The following is a 17,128-nucleotide window of genomic DNA, read 5'->3' as shown; positions in this document are numbered from 1 at the left end:
TCCCGGGAGCCGCCGGGGCGGCGCCGAAGGGGTTAAGGGCGCCCCGCCCCGGCCGCGCGCATTGGCGGGGCGGCGGCGGCGGCGGCCAATGGCGGCGCGCGGCGGCGGGGCCGCGCCAATGGGGGCGGGCGGGGGCGGCGCGGCCGGCGCGCGGCTGAATGGGGAGCACAAAGCGGGGCCGGGACGCGCCGCCGCCGTCCCCGGGAGAGCCGCGCGCGGGGCCGCCGCCGCCCGCAGCCCCGCACCGGCACCGCCGCCGCCCCGCTGACAGCGCGAGGGAGGCAGCGCCGCGCCCCCGCCTCTGCTCCTTCTCGGGTTTTTTTGAATTTTTTTCTTTCCCCTTTCCCGTTTTTCGGATTTGCCGGTTTCTTCCCCTCTCCCCCGGTGCCTTTGGAAGAGGCGCTGCGACCGCCCGAAGGCAAGCGCGGCGTAGCGGGAGCGGCGGCTGGGTGCATGAGCGGCGCGGCTGCCGCCGGCCGTGCCTTACCGCCGGGGCTTCGCCGCTGGGAGGCGAGGCGAGCCAGGAGCGCCGCCGCAGCCCGGCCCGCCCCGGGCAGCCCCCCCGCCGCGCCCCTCGGGCAGGGGATGCTCCCGCCGCCGCCGGCTGCCGCATCCCTGCGAGCCTGAGCCTCCGCCAGCTCCCCGCCGACCGGCCCGCGGCGAAGCGCCCGCCCTGCGCCCGGCCCCGAGCGGCGGGGGCCGGGCCGGAGCGGTGCGGGCGCGCTGCGATGCGGCTCCCCGGCGGCGCCCCGAGCCCCTGCGGCCGCCGCGGCGCGGCTGAGGGCGAGCGGCCGTGAGCCGGGGGCGTCCCGGTCCCCGCGGTGCCGAGCGCGCTCGGCGGTGTCGAAGCACCGGGGCCGGCGATGGCACTGCCCTGAGTGTCCCGCCGGGGACACCCCGGCTCTGGGGACGCCCGGCCGCTCCGGAGACTTTGGGTGCATTTGCGGGTTTTGCCTTTTTTCTTTCTTTTTTTTTTTTTTCTTTTTTTTCTTTTTCTTTTTTTTCCCCCTCATTTTTTTCTCCTTCGCCTCTGCCTTTTGGGGTTTTCTCCCGGCGGTTCGTCCCCGCGGTCATCCCCTGTGCCTGCCCGGCGGTCATCCCCTCGCCCGCGGCCCCGTTCCTCAGGGCATGTCCCGGTCCAACAGCGTCAGCCCCCCGGGCTTCGGCGGTCCCGCGCCCTGGGCAGGCACCGAGCAGCACCGCTCGGCCTGGGGCGAGGCGGAGGCCCGGGCCAATGGCTACTCCTACCCGCCGCCTCCCAACAGGTCCTCGGGCAAGAAGGCCTCCCGCATGTCGAGCAGGTGGAGGAGCGAGGAAGACTACGAGCCCCGGAACCGCGGGGAGAGCGGCTGCAGGATGATGAGTTTTAGGTCCAAATCCGCCTGGCAGGAGCACGGTGACGACAGCAGACGTCACCGGTCCCGCCACCCGCCTGGCAGTGATTCCCCCACTGCCCCCAACAATGCCAGCCCCCGGCAGCTGGGGGAGCAGGGGGAGGTACGGCCCCGCTCTGTGGAGTTGGGGCTGGACGAGAAACGCATCAAGGCCAAGATTGAGGAGCTGGAGGAAGAGGACGGGGACGAGGGGGACTCCGAGGCGGCCTTCTCCATGGGCAGTTGTTGCAGTAGCCTGCTGCAAATCTTCAGGTCCAAGAAGTTCCAGTCTGAGAAACTGGAACGTCTCTATCAGCGCTACTTCTTTCGGCTTAACCAGAGCAGCCTCACCATGCTTATGGCCGTGCTGGTGCTGGTCTGTGTGGTCATGCTGATCTTCCATGCCGCACACGGCCGCTATGAGGTATCCTATGTCGTGGTGCTCTCCCTGGCCATCGTGCTAATGGTGGTGCTGTGCATGGTGTGCAACCGCAACAACTTCCACCAGGACCACATGTGGTTGGCATGCTACTCTGTCATCCTGGTGATCCTGGCAGTGCAAGTGGTAGGAGTTCTGCTGGTGTGGCCTAGGAGCGCCTCAGAGGGCATCTGGTGGACCGTCTTCTTTATCTACAGCATCTACACGCTGCTGCCGGTGCGGATGAGAGCCGCGGTCATCAGCGGGGTGGTGCTCTCTGCCATCCACCTGGCTGTCTCCCTCAAGATCAACGCGGAGGATAAGTTCCTCCTGAAGCAGGTAGGCAAGCCCTTAGTGCTTTGGATGTGTGCTCAGCATTGAAGGGCAAGAGAAGTGGGGTAGTCTGACTTCCATATGCCTGCCTGATGCTGGAAGGCTGACAGGACTTCCAGCTGAATCCCTAGTTTACCTACTGCTGGGTGGGAAGGTGTGCAAGGTAGTGGCTAGCCTGTAATCTTGCTTTTTTTCCATGGCTGTGGTGTTCCCTCATTTCTGCTCCAAGTTAAGGCTCTCAGCATACAAGAAATGTGCCTTACTGGGTTCCCGTGACGGCTGCTCCAGGGCTGTCAGCCAGCCGTGCTAGTGCCCTTCAGTTGTATTTAATGTAAACAGCCCTGTGCTCAGCACACCTGTGGAACGGTGTCCAAGCATGCTCCCGTTTTACTGAGAAATGTGTAGAGAGTCTGGCTGTTTTTATCAGGTAGAGTTATCCTTGTGTGTCAGTCTGGGTTCGGTGTTGGTGCAGAGCTTAGGCGTCTTAGGAGAGCATGCTCCACAGGAATGTGGGGTAGGCTTTTGGTTTAGCAGGAAAGTGTTTTGCTCTGAGATGTGCTGGAAATCTCTATGGTGAAAAAGCCCGGAGTTCCTGTACAGCCAGGATAAAAAGTATAAAAGCAGGTTGTTATTTAGCTGTGATATCATGTTTAACTGGAGCAGTTCAGTCCACGGGAACAATAAGACTATTATCGAATGCATTACAGTGCAATTTTTAATTACCATATCTGTATAAACAACAGTAATACAAGGCGCCACTCTTCAAGTGAAGCAAGCAGCCTTGGGACTCATGTGCTTTGAGCTTACCATGCGTGGTGGCAATCAGGAAACCATTGATTTAAAACATTGAAGCTGTGAGGCAGTTGTCATCCTTCTGATGTGCAGAACACTGAGCAAGGATGAGCCTGTCACAGAGTCAGTCCTGATGCTTGTGTGTAACCAGGAATTGTTTATTAAAATCAGGTGTTTGGTGGTTTTACAGCCCTAAGACATAATACAAAATAAAGCCTCACACTCAGTGCCTGCTTTGAGTCTTAGTTCTGGGTTGTTTTGACTTCCGCCTATTGCAGTAGCAAGAAAAGTTGTAAGACTTAAATAAAACCTCTTTAGGATGAGGCTGTCACTGTTCTGCTACACAAAATAGCCCACGAAATTACTCTCTTCTCCCCTCTGCCCAGTTAAACCTACTTGGAGAGTTTCTGGTTTTGTTCTTAGTTTGTTACAGGTATTTTTATAAACTCTACATGACATTTTTCTTATGTTTGATATAGATGGCTTTTTGTGCATTTCCAGCAGAGCATACACTGTGAGTGGGACAGTTGGTGTTTTCCTGCTTGACTTGGAAAAGTTTGCTAATGGCCTCAGCTCTTCCCCACTGGGGCTCTGGTCTTGCAAAGCCTCATGTGTGCTTTTTGCTTTATGAACTGAGACTTGTCCTGTTGAAATCAGTGTGTTTAGAGACTGTATCCTTAGATGTCAAGGCAAATCGCATCATGATTGTGGCTAGAAGATTTAGCAGTCTGTTATAAGCAGAGCTGAGTTTGGAGGATACTAACAAATGAATAAAATATCATTATGTTGGGAAGTGTTGGTAACTGTATTTTAATACGAAGGAGCCTAAATTACAAAGACCAAATGATCGATTCCCTCATTTGAATTTGGAACAATAACAGCTCCTTCCCTTTCCAAATAGCAAGTTATTTGTAAGAGGTTGGGCTTGTGTATAAGTGTGCACTTGTCAAAGGTAGAAGCATGGGCAATAGGTGATGGTACAGTATGCACAAATCTGTGCATTGCACAGTTGCTTTCGTTTTCATAGTAATGCTGGGTTTTTCCTACGGTTTGACAATAAATGTTCAGTTAATGAGCAACGTCCTAGGAGCACTCTTACTTTGTCTTCAAAGGCAGAGCGTCTCTTCACGTTGCCTGTTTATTTTTCCCACTAACACAGTTTCTATCTTGCTGTGGTCTACACTGGCATAGCACGGGCTGAATTCAGTGGGGTTGTACAAGGTCAAGCATCAGATTCCTTACACGTCTGTGTGTGAACACAAGCTGCTATCTCTTGCTGTCTGATAGAAAAATCTGTTCTGCTGAGCACATTGCCTCACAGCTATTAACAGGCCTTCCTCACTGGGGCTGTATCTTGTTGCCGTGGAAATCCGGTGTGTTCAGATCTGCCCCCCTAATGCATGCAAGCCCTATTTTCCTCCTTCAAACTACCAGAGGCAAAAGCAGATGAAGACCAGATAAGTCAAGAAGAGGGAGTTAAGATGTTTTTTGTGACTTCACACTGGCAGTCACATCAGCCTGGGTTTTGTGGAGCAGGAGTGAATGTGAATGCATTCGTGAGTGTGACTGGATGGTACTTTACACCCAGCAGTCACAGAAGAAAGGCTGGTTAGGATATATATCCCCTTTCCTCTCTTTTTCATGGCATTTTAAACAATAACACTTAAGCAAATTTTTCTTTATGGGAGTTTTTTCTTTTAATCCTCTCCGAATTGTTTCCAAGCCAGGAGAAATCGTATACTCTTGTTATGATCCACTAACATTCAAAGCAGGGTGACTCTTGTGTTGACTCCTGAGCACTTTTATAAGGCTCTGGAGCTTGTTAAAAACTTCTCTTTCTCAAGAGAGTGAAATTCTTGGTTGTAGGTCCCTTTTGGGAGAAAGGCAGCTTGTTGGATTCCCTAGCTGAGGATGCGTGAGTTTATTGTCTGAATTATCTTCTCCTATCATTACTGGATTTCTCTGTCCCCAAACTCTCTGATCCAAGTCTATGCTAGTCACACTTCATGGAAGGGTTAAAGCAGTCTGCTGTTTCTGAATCCATAAGGTGACAGGAGTAAAAGTAGTTGTCATTGTTCAATCTTAACTGAGCTGCTTTTTAAAATAATTCTTCTGGGATCACTGGATTTGGAAAGAAGAGTCTGACTTCTCTTTGCTACCTGAAGGAGTCTGTCTTTCAAAAGAGTGCCCTGAGCACCCCTATCAAAAAGATGAGTATAGTTGGTACCTCTGTGAGTCTAATTGGCTAGAGGCAATGATCTTGGCCTCTTGAATTGAGGTTTGATTGGAATAAAAAAAAATGCTAATTATTGCATTATATGAGAAAGTTATCCAATGCTGAGGGAGGGGAGAAAAAAAAAATCCTGTGTCTGAGAATTTACTTGTTTTCAGAGGCAGCAGGCTACTGGAAGCAGAGCACGGTGAATAGATGATGCTACACCACCTACAAATTCTGATTGCTTAAAAGGGGGGTTTTGTATGTTCCTGGGATCAGCTCTAGAGGAACTGCTTTTGGATTTATTGGGGAGAGGACGACTGTATTTGTCTTCAGGTTTATGTCCTTGTGTTATTCTGGGACAGACTACAAGTGTGTTCTGCTGCATGGAAGTGTTGTCTTCTCTTTGTATGTAAGAATATCTCTTTTCAGGCCAGACTCTTCCATGTGTTGATACACTATCCATGGATACACTTTCAGGCTCTGAAAACACTCAACTCTAGGATTCGCCGGAGCATTACACGTGAATGGGGCTTTCTACTACTTAACTGAGAAAGAAGTGTACTATTTATCAGTAATCTGCATTCACAGCAAAGATAACACTGAGATTTAGTCTCTGTTCGATGGGGTGAACTGCCCAGCTGACCCACAGACTTGTACAGGCACATGGGAAGAGGTTCAGCCTGTGGGTTGCAGATGCTTAACTGAAGTCATGTGAGGAGACCAGCTGCCCTCAGTGCAGATAGTCTTGAGTAAGCGCTGGCGTTTTTGTAAGACTATGGGCTAAGGGACAGGGAATTTCATAAGAGAGTTTATTGGGCTCTGAATCAGACTTACAAAGGGATGGGGACTGTGTGTGGGAGTGGGTGGGGGACCAGGAGTAGGGAATAGGAATGCCATATACAAACACCAAACAGGCCCCTGGACTGAGGTTAGATTTACTCCTGTTTTCCCATCCAAACCTGTTTTATTGTAACTTTCTGAGGTTCCTTGTTCAAGGATACAGTTAACTCTGTAGTTTATTAACTCAGTATGAGTGGGTGACTGTTAAGGTACCACGAAAAATAAAATACCTTTTTTTTTGTCTTGTGTCAGTAACCTCGTTGAAAGAGAAACTGAAATGCACTGATCTCTTTTCTACCCAAATACTACTGCAAACCTTCTGCAAAGGATCTCTGACAGAAAGGTTCTGAACTACCTCAGCACATCTTTTGTTTGTCTCTCTGATTCAGGGCTACTTCTTGCTGGACTGTTTTCCATGACTCCATCATAACAGCATTACATTAGTACTCTTCATCCTTTGCTTCTGAGAACTGAGTACATGTTGGCCTTTCTTTCTGTCAACGCCTGTTAATGGCACATGATTGATCCGGACCTCTTGACAGTGTAGCATTCCAGTTCAACCATTTCTTGGGAGATGTTGGTATGAAAACTAGTCTCTCTTTCTCCTTTTGATAAATAAACTCGTTTCAGCAGGGCTAAAAACAATTTCTTACTGTAACAGGGAATCAGCTTGAATCATGTGGATATCTCCTAGCACCTCGTAGAGATGCTTTCTAGATGGCAATTTGAATGGCATTCAACAAGAAGTTAGTCACACAGCAGGAGAAGTAGTACTGTATGTTCCATCTTAGCCTCAGCATGCTTAATATATGTAAGTGATGACTGATTTAGAGGCAGATTCTCAGCAGTGTGTTAATCAAGTCCTTGCATTGTGCTTTCATTGTCTTCAAGCAGCATTGTCTTTATTCATCAAGAAGGAGAGATGAACTACCTGGAACGCAGATGTATCTGTGTGTCAGCTCTCTTATGGTTAGGTGTTGCCTGTTTTACTTCTTTTCACCTGGAAAATATAGTTGAGTAATGTTTGTATAGGATGGGATTTTTAAGGTGCTCAGCCACATGGGGCCGGGTACTGGGTGCCTTAAACAGCACTTAATGCCCTGTTCTGCATAAACATTGATATCAGTGGGCTCTTGTGCAGTGAGAAGAGCTGTAGCACTGCTCACTACTGAAGAATCTGCCTGAGCAGCAATTGCACCAAAGTTAGTGAAAATCGATGTGCGGTTTTCTGTTCAGGGGAGAAAATGGCAACCTGAAATATTCAGTAACTGTTGCATTGATAGTTGCCTCCCTAAGGTAATTGTGTAACAGAAGTAATTAAGAAAATCCCTGAGGTAGTGTGTATCAATTTAGTCCTTTGTAGGAATATTGCCTGTATCTCTTGGGAATGCATGTGTTGTTTGAAGTTTACAAAGGTGTATCTGTTTTTCTTATCTACTAAATTATCCTATGATCCTGCCACCTCCTAATCTACCCCCTTGTTTTATCCTCCCCTCCCCCCCGCCCCCCCCCATGAATTGGTTTAATATTTCACTGTAATGTTCACCAGTATCAAAACCTGTTAGTGTGATGGAGTGCTGAGTGTCTAATTTCTCCATGTCCCTGGATTCTTAATAGGTTTGTTGTCTTGATAAACTGACCTATTTGAGTAATTACTCTCAGCCTTGTGGTAGTAATCGCACTTTTATAGCTGAGTTGAATCTCAGTGAATTGGAGACAAAATGAAATAGGCATGATTGAGGTGTATAGCAAAAAGTCTTGTCCTCTAGGCATTTTTATGACATGCTTGAAAAGGCAGGGTGTGCTATTTCTGTTCATTTCTGGAGAGGTGAAGATACTTCAGAAAAACATCAGGATTCATTAAGGTACATGAGGCAGAAGGATAACTTTCCATGCCCCAAACTTACAAAGCAGCCATTGACTTGTCCTTCAGTGTCCTGGGCACGATGGCTTAGTCTGACACCAGTGTGACCCCTGTTTTCTGTCAGACACCTCTCCAAGGCAGGACATCTTATTTATGTGATCTTTTGTGATTAACCTCATTCAGATGATTTATAAACCTGAACAGCAGTGGATATAAAATGCTGATTATCCTGGTGCTAAAAGCTCACTGGAACTGGTTGTGTCCTCCTGGAGCCTGAATTGGCCCAGTGCTTCCTAAATGCCCTTTTGCTCTGAGTCCACTGTTGTGTGGGCAGCACTGCCAAGGTCTGGGGTGGAAGAGGACTGGGACTCAGCCCAGCTGGAATGTGAACTTTGGGTGTCAGGCTGTTCTCCAAATGCATTCAATTTGTGTCTGATTAGCTAATCTTTCAGTCATGTACCATGGCTCCCTCTCTTTTAAGAAAAGCAGAACAATTGCTAACTTTCTGGCCATCGCAGTCGTTGGAATAGTTACAGTCTTTTGGGAATAGCTGGTTTGGCCATCATATTTTGGTACTACTGGATATTACTCTCATTTTCTAGTCGAACCAAAAGAATTTTCCTTCTGTCCTGGTAGAAGATGCAGTGAAAAAACCCCAGCAACAGCTGAAAAACTGAGAGGTAAAAATCAAAATTATTTCAACAACAGCTTCCATGTGTGTGGTAAAGTGATCCACCCTGTAGCTGGTAGTGGCTTCTGAGAACCTGTGCTTTGAAAACTCCTGTCCTTCTTTTCCTTCTCATCTCTTTTTTTCTTTTTCCTTCTTGTCTCTCTTTACTTATTTTTAATTTTTTTGTTCTTTTGTTCTTTTCCATCTTGTTGGGGTTTTTTTTGTTTGTTTTTGTTTTTTTATTCTTTTTCCCTGTGCAGGTGGGTGTGATTCAGAGAAAATACCCGCTTTTGTTTGAGGAGGTAGAAGACAGGGCTCCAAGTTTTGCCAGCCTTGGGCAAGGTTTGTCCTCCCATCTGCTTTATACATATATGGCTTACATGGCACCTTGCAGGTAATCTGTACCCAGAAGGGGTAGTGTGGAGAGAGCTGGAGTGCACCAGAATCTCCCTGGAGCCTTCCAGCTGCTACATGATTTCATGACGTGCTACAAGTTGGTTTTTTATGGCCCAGAGGGGTAGGACAATGACAAAATTTGTGCAAGGAATGTGAAGATTTACAGCTTCTGGGAAATGGGTGGGGTTCCTGTCTAACTGCTGTGTGACTTTTTTCATCACCTGCAAGTCCTGTGTTTTGATGTGGGATATACTCAGTGTTAGTTCCTTCCCTCCCTCTGAAGTCTAACCTAGCGATCTGAACTTGTGATATCTTTCATCCATGGGATGCTCTTTCTTCTTTTTGTTTTGACATTAGTGATACTTTAAAAAATATTTTTTTTTGTCTTTACCTGAGATGTATCCTGCTGCTGCCAGAAACTTAATTTGATTCATTATTATGGAGTCCTTAGGCTAGGTAAAAACCCAAGGGGAAATCTCATGTGAATGAAAAAACACAACCCCAAAGATATTAAAAAGGATAATCAAGTTATGAGGGGGTGTGGGAAACAGACAAGAATTTTAATATTTTTCTCCTGAACTCCTAAATGTTCTCACCTTATCATAAGAAAGTTTGAAGTTTCTAGCACTTAATAAGGTCACACATAAAATGTGTGTGAGGCCAAGACAAGACTCAAAATGCCTTTTAGCACCTGCAACTAGACCACTCCCAGTGAAAGTTTCCGTGATGCTTTATGATGGTTTTGAGTCTTGCCGGTTTCATCACTGGCAGGTACAGGAATGGCATCATTCAGCAGATCTGCTGAATTCAGTAGAATTTAGCATGAGATGGTTTTGTTCTGACACTCAGAGAAATGGACTGAACACATTTCAAAGCTCTGCCTTCTGCTTCCAGTCTTGCATTTGAACGTTTGGGAACCTCTGTCCATCAGGAGCCAGGTAGGTAGACAAGCCTGTGAACTGCTTCAGCCAGACACAGTTGGTTTTGCACCACAAAGATGATGTGTTTACAAATGGTAGGACCCCCCACAGTTGAAGAATTAATGGGCAGCACTGGCATCACCAACAGTATTGCTTCTAGTGCCAGGCTGGCCTCCCCGATGCCAAGTAGGATTTTTGTTACAGCACTCACTATAGAGTTTCACTGTATTGTCAGCTTTGTTCTGCAAATAAAATATCATTATGTACTTCTTTCTTCATATTTATATGTCACTAATGTAATTGCTATGTATCTTTACTCCCTTCCCCAGACATCAGGAACACAAATCATATTTGTGTATTTAAGATGTTATCGGAACTGTCTGTAGTGTGCATTTTATAGTCATCATTTGTGGCTTCTCCTACTTCATAGCAGCAGAAATAGCAGAAGAGAAGTATATTTCAAAGCATCCTCAATCCTGCCCTGATTTTGTTTATAATTCCTTTACCTAGACTGCTTCTTCTGCAGTTTGAGTGATGAGTTTCCAGATGAAATATTAAACTGCCTTTTCTTTTCATGAAAAGTTTTACACACCCATGTAATACCCATCAAATTTTTTACTGTGAATTGGGTCTTTGTGGCATTGCCGTGCTTGGCTATCATCCTGTCTTTTCCTGGGGAACTTTGCTTTTGGGAGGTTGAGTTTTGGGAATTAAAGCTGCTCTTCAAATTCAATATACACATTCCATTAGTATCAGAGTGCATCTTTGCAGACAGTAAACAAAGGACTGTGCTGATGCAACACAGAGAGAATAGAAATAAAGAAAGGTTTGTGTTTTCTTTCTTTTTCTCCCAGACATTAGAAATTGATCTCTCAAAGAGGCAACTTACGCAAACTGTTTATTCTTCAAAGATGTTTGCAGCTTGTATAAGACATTCTGTCTCACTTCATAGTCAAAAGAAAAGGCTATGACATTGCTTGCAAGAATCTGTCATAAAATGTTGCTGATGCAAACAGTTCTGTGGCTGTATCTTCCCTTCCAGAAAAAGCCTTGCCTCCTTCCCTTAATTCCCTGCTCTAGACTAAATGCTACAAGTACTGAGCCCTGTGTCCCTCTCACTCTGCAAACTGAATTCTTAGAGCCAGCGATGTGGTAAGGGACTACTCAAATCAGTATTTCTAAAAACAGTAGTTTGCTGGTCTGCCCACAGATGACAGAGCTCCTCAGACATGCTTGCTGAGTGATGAACTCTTTCCATTTGTGGGGAGGTACCCAATGGCAGATTTCTGTGTGTTTTCTTGCTTAATGTGTGGGTATTTATACACAGAATTGCACAAATGGGGGGACCAAGGGACATATTATTAATGAAGACATTTCCGCTTAAATGGAATTTCTTTTTTTCAGGCAGGTGGTTAGTAATAATCTCATAGGGGAGAGGGAGAAATGTTCTGCAGTACTAAGGAAAGAGGAGGCTCTACAGTGTGGTGGGACAATGTGTAATCACAATGTCAGTCATGCTAAAAGCTAAATGCAGTCTTTAAGACCGTTGAACATGAAGTAGGTTACTAGTGTGGGAACTGCTGTTGAGTGGTGAAGTCTCTGGATCTTAAGGCCAGGATGGACTGCTGAGTTCATTTAACAGTACCCACTGAAGAATTCTCCTATGCTTTAAGATTTCTTCCACTCAGATGGTATGGAATAAATAAATCAAAAAAAAAGTTCAAATGCTAAATTGCACAGTATTTGTCAGTTGAAAAAGCAATCTGCAGTGACTTCTGAACCGAAGGTGAACTGAACCAATGCTTTTTTTTTTCCTTTCTTCTCTTAGTGAGACAGGATTTTAATACCCTGTGATGGAACATATTGGGGATATTTGCTCAAGTTGGTGGCATCTACTTAAATATAACACAGATGGATGTGTTAGTTGTGAAGGGGTTCTGATATCATGCCCATATTTTGTACTGGGTAATTATGTTCTTGCCTTCTTAATTGATGTTGAATATGGCATTTTTCTTTGCTCCATGTCTATTCTGGACTTTTTAGCAGTACACCACCAACTAGATGCTGTACATATGGGTTTACTATCATAACTGAGAAATTTGCAAGGCTGTTGACAAGCCAGGAAAATGAGAGACTAGATCTCAGGCTTGTGTCTTCTTAATCGTGTCAGTGTGCTAGAACAAGTGTCACCCCTTGGTATGACAGATGTACTGATAACTTTTGAAAGGTACAAAACCAGAAACTATATGGTTGAAAGATACTTCCAGAGGTCAGCTATGCCATCTTGCTGCACCAAGAAAAGACCAAGTCAGCCAAAACCGTTTGTGGCAGGTACTAATCACAGACCTGTCTCAAAAAATCTCTCCTTTGTGTACGTGCTCTCGGGGGTCACAATTTCTAGTGTGTTTGTTTTGTTGGTGGTTTTTTTTTTTTTTTAAGCAAACCAGCAATCACAGCCCTGGGTAGGAGCAGACAGTAAAGAAGGAGCTGTCTGTGACCAGAGCTCTCTGGCTGCTCTCAGCTGAAACTGGTGCTTAGTTTCCTTGTCTCACCTGGTTTTAGTTCCCACCCCACCCAGAGCCTGCCGTTCTCTGTTGTCACAAACAGTGCATTTGAATGACATCTGGCACAGCTGGGTCCCATTCCTGAGTGGGGCCTGAAAGCACTGCAGTACCAGCAGTAAGCTTGAAGGTTACCTGTCCTTTCTCAGGTGGCCTCCTTTTCGGTGCCTGGTCCTTCTCAGCTGTTAGGGTAGCTGTCCTTAGGTAACTCCTTAGAAGTCCAGAGCTGCTTCAGAGACTCTTAAAAGTGTATGCCTTTTGCACTGTGGTTGAAATGACTGTGAACAAATACTTAAGGAAGTATTTCCTGAAAATATTTTCATATCTCAAGAGAGAAAGTTAGGAAACAGCAATTTGATATTTGTTTGTTTGTTTTCCTTCTTCTCTAATTCAGGTCATGGGTATCTGGCTGTCATGACACTGATGGTTTGTCCAGGCAATGATGTCTAGGAAATGTAACACTCTGTGGATTAGTTAAACCACAATATAGAGCCCACTATACAGAAACTATAGCCCACTGCTGAAACCACCTTACTTGTCTATTTTAAATGCAAATGGACCTAGTTAATTTAATTCACTTCCAGAGGGAATGCAAACTAAATCAAGTCATGCTCGTTAAAAGAAGTGTTCTCACAGGTTTAAATAATTTTCTTCAATTTATTTTGATGAACTTTTCTGAACAGACCAATCTTTACCATAATATCTTCAGGCTAAGACTGTAGCTTATGTAAGTGAGCAGTACTTTATATTATTACCTTAGTAATAACTCCATTTTCTGTTAGAACAGAGTGTGTCACCCTCTGTGCTAAGTGCTATCCTCCTTGGCAAGGGTTGGGTCTGGTTGTGATAGGGACAGAGTCAAGGGAGGAGCTTATCTGTCATGTTTAGCCAGCCCTTGGCCCCAGTTCCAAAGCTGCTTTTCAGGAGCCTGGTCATGAGTGTCACCTCTATGGCTGCCTCTGTGCAAGGGGTGCTGTGACTGCTCACGACTCATCCTTCCCAGAGAAATTATCTGCTTTCAGAGCATGACCTCTTGCTTGGGGCTGAGACTAAACCTTTTCATTGCTAATTCCTTAGCAGCTGTGACCAGGACAAAATACTGTATGTCTGAGATCCCAGACATATACCTGGAATGCCACAGAAGTGGCAGGTGATGCTCTTCTGTGTCTTTCCTGGGAGAAGCTCCTTCGGTTTCCAGCAGCTCTCCTTCTGTTTAAGCCATTTGCAATACTCCATACGCTATTGAGCCAGTGCCTTGCTGCAACATGAGCATATCTTCCGCATGTCAAACTTCATGGGGAGATGCTGTGACAGCTCCCTGCCTGCCAAACCTCCTGCTGAAGCTTATTGGAGAAATACTGTGCTCCCTTCAAATAGGTGGCATTGTAACATTGGCTTGCTCATTGAAATGGCATTTGGATCTGGGCAGAGTTAAAATGTTGATTTCCTTTCAGTAGAAGAGAAAAAAACCTGAAGGGTGCCTTCTGCACAAACAGTGGTCTTAGGCAGAGCTGCAGTTTCCAGGACTGAGTCAACTAACTTTTGAATCTTAATGGTCATGATATCTACTTCTCCCTCTGCTGTTGTCTGTCCCAATTAGATCTAAAAGGAGTCTTACCTCTCTTCTAATCGTACCCTAAATTGTTGTTGCCTTGTCTAGTTTTTATTTAGCACAACAAGAAATGAGTTGGAATCTAAATGCCTCCTGCCTGTCACCAAAAATACCTTTTTCCCTCTGGCTGCTTGCAAAATGCCTTTAACTCCCCTCAGGGCTTTTCTGTATGAAGGGACAGCTGGTGTAGAACAATAGTGACTGATTTACACTGATCAATCCTCACATTACTGAGAAGCATCTGTCTTCTACTAGGCGCCCTGCAGTGTATCAGAGAGATGCTGGTGGAAGATGCGTCTGCAGTGTCTTCTGTCTCTCTCCCCAGTCTGACTTCTCTGTAGGTCCTGGGGAAAAAAAAATGGGAAGAAATACTGCAAAAAAAATTTAGTAGTGAGAGGTGCATTTCCTCTTCTTCACTCATGTGGTAATGGATCATTGAGTCTCTGGTTTTCCAGGTTTTTTTAGTTGTATGTGCTTCAGCAGAAATACTGTTACTGCCAAACAGTCAAACTCAGGAAATGAAATGGTTTTTTTCCAGCCCAACTCACCCATAGTGAGTTTAGTCCATATATTTGGACCAAAATAGTCTGGGAGGTGCATATGCACACCTGAGCAAACAGATCAGAGGGGTGGGTATAATCCAGTGAGAAAAGACTGTTAATGAACTAGGAGCAAATGCAGCTGAAGGATGTTAAGGACATGTTAATATTCTGATACAGACATATGCTACTTTCAGACTTTGCTGGAGGGAAGGGCATGAACTCCTTTTTTGTAGAATCATGGAATGGTTGGGTTGGAAGGGACCTTAAAGATCACCCAGTTCTAACACCCCTGCCATGGGCATGGACATCTACTAGACCAGGTTACTCAGAGCCCCATCCATCCTGGCCTCAAACACTTCTAGGGATGGGGCATCCACAGCTTCTCTGGACACTCTGTTCCACTGTCTCACAATTCTGTTTTTCCAGGAAACCCTTAACAAAACAGGAGAGAGGATGGCCAGGCATGATCTGTCCACCTGCTCTAGTCTGCCCTCCCTCTGCTTTTTCCTTGCTTTCACCTCCTCAGTGATGTAAACAGTCCCAGGAGAAGTCTCCAGGCAGTGCAGCTCTGTGTTCCTGCCACCGGTGTTTATTTTTCTGATGCACTTTACCTGTGCAGGTAACTAGGATGAGCCCTGACAGCTGTCAGCTTTTACTGAGAGCAATCAAGTAGTGTTGCTATTACTGACAAAAGACAGTCACAGAAGTTGGCTGCAGGACAGATCTCCATTACCCTGTCCTCCAGAGTGACAGCAGGGAACAGTTTGTTTTAGTGGCTGTTACCTTCTCTTATCTTGGTAAGAAGCACCAAACTTTGTTAATGTTTTGAAGATCTCTGGTGTTCTGGTTAAAGTTTCCTTTTTGGCCTCTAAATAAACTGCAGTGGATAACTTTATGAAAAAACAAGACTGCACTGATTCCTTCCATATTTGTTTGGTACAAGTGGAATGTGTGGTGAGAGCATGATCCAACAAGTGTTACTTTGGAAGACTCACTACTGCCTGGGATTCAAGTAGTGCCCAGTCCCTTGCACTTCATGTGAGGGCAATTAGCACACGTGCATGGCAATTAGTGCTGCAAATGAAGTCCACACGGGTGTATTCTGCCTCTTTAATGGCTTGCTTTTCTCCTCTGCCAAAAGAGCAACCAAGCAGTCTCAAAGGAACCTGCTGCCTTCTGATATTTAATTTGCTTCAGGCTTATGTTGGCATCCTGCCTCTTTCTTCTGCTGCCTTCAGGCCCACCTGCCTGCTCTGCTACCAGTGCTGCAGAGGAAATGATCCCTATTTCTAGCAAATCAGGCCATGACTTGCCCATGTGCTGCAGTTGGGCCTCACAGACACTCAGCACCATCTCTGCCTGACGTGCTTTGTCGCTCCTGGTTTCTGACCTCCTTTCAGCAGAACATTGCGCTGGTTTCTGATGAACTGCCCTGCAAGTGGCAGTGCCTGGCAAAGGAACCTGCTGGTGGGAAACTGCAGAGCAATCCTTCTGTTATCCATCTTATTGAACTAGATATCACAGTGATTGGGGCCTTAAAATATCTGTGATATCCAGTGTGTGTTTGTGACCAGTGATAGCTCTGGAGTGTGTATAAACCCCATATGCATGGAGTTACATGATGTGATTCTTCACCAAAATATTAACTGTTCCACAAGATTTTTTTAAATTAATAGGAAAGGTCTGGTAAAAAAAACTTGCAGTTGAATACTCAGTGATTATAGAAAAAGTAAGAGATTAAAATATTGGAAGAAACCTACAAGTTACTGATAGTAGGAGGAGGGCATGGAAGTGTAGATGGGGCATGTTAAATCAATAATGAAGTTTTGGTGCAGGCCTTCCTCTATGGCTTTCCTCATTGCACCTTGTACCATGGACCACACATCTAGGTCTGTTTTTGAATGCTTGAAAGGTCATATTTTTAGAGTGTCTCTTCATAGGAAGCTTATATTTTTGGGGTGGAATCTGGTTTTTTTTCCCAGAAACTGGACATGATTGCCCTGGATGCTGTAGGCAAGAAAAAGTTCAGCATTAATCCCTGTAAAATTGTCTTAGAGAGCCCACCTACTGGAGATAACACACTGGGTTAATGGTGTTACTTTGGGAGCCTTTCTTATGCACCACTGATTACTGAGACAGTTCAAATGTGGGTCAGTTTCTTTCCTTTTGAGTAGAGTTTGCACAGACTAACATGCAAGCTGTTGCTTTCTAGAAAATGTGGGTCAAGTGCCGTTTTGCTGAGGAAATCAGGAGGTGTTTTACTTAGCTAGCATTAATACTCAAGTGCTTCCTAACTTCCTTGCACTGAGGTCCTACACTTGTGCAGATGAATAACACACTTTCTGGAACAGAAGTGTGCATTGAGCCATGATTTTGTGTCATCAAGAGCACTAGCTCGTGTGATTCACAGAGGTGGATGGAGTTCATGCAGGATGTGTGAGCCCCATCATCCCAGCTGCCTTCAAAGCCCTCCTCAAAATCCATGAAAAGCAGCTGCCCCAGGAACACTTGGTGACTTTTGAGAGGGGCAGGGGCAGACAGACAGAAACTGTGTGGGGAGAGGACTGCATATTCCTCCTTGTGAAATAA

General features: G+C 45.8%; 1 protein-coding gene across 1 annotated transcript in view; it reads left to right on the top strand.

Moving 5' to 3' along the window:
* The first annotated feature begins 796 nt into the window (after positions 1-796).
* The window catches only part of ADCY5 (adenylate cyclase 5), a 205,283-nt gene continuing 188,951 nt past the window's right edge, over positions 797-17,128 (top strand). The window contains exon 1 of the mRNA XM_048308669.1: positions 797-2,130. Coding sequence (XP_048164626.1) covers positions 1,129-2,130 — 1,002 coding nt within the window. The 5' untranslated portion in view covers positions 797-1,128. The remainder of the gene's footprint in view (positions 2,131-17,128) is intronic.

The sequence above is a fragment of the Corvus hawaiiensis genome, chromosome 7, assembly GCF_020740725.1.
Source record: "Corvus hawaiiensis isolate bCorHaw1 chromosome 7, bCorHaw1.pri.cur, whole genome shotgun sequence".
NCBI lineage: Eukaryota > Metazoa > Chordata > Aves > Passeriformes > Corvidae > Corvus > Corvus hawaiiensis.
The sequence above is the reverse complement of the archived record's forward strand: the minus strand, read 5'-3'. Positions and strand labels throughout refer to the sequence as shown.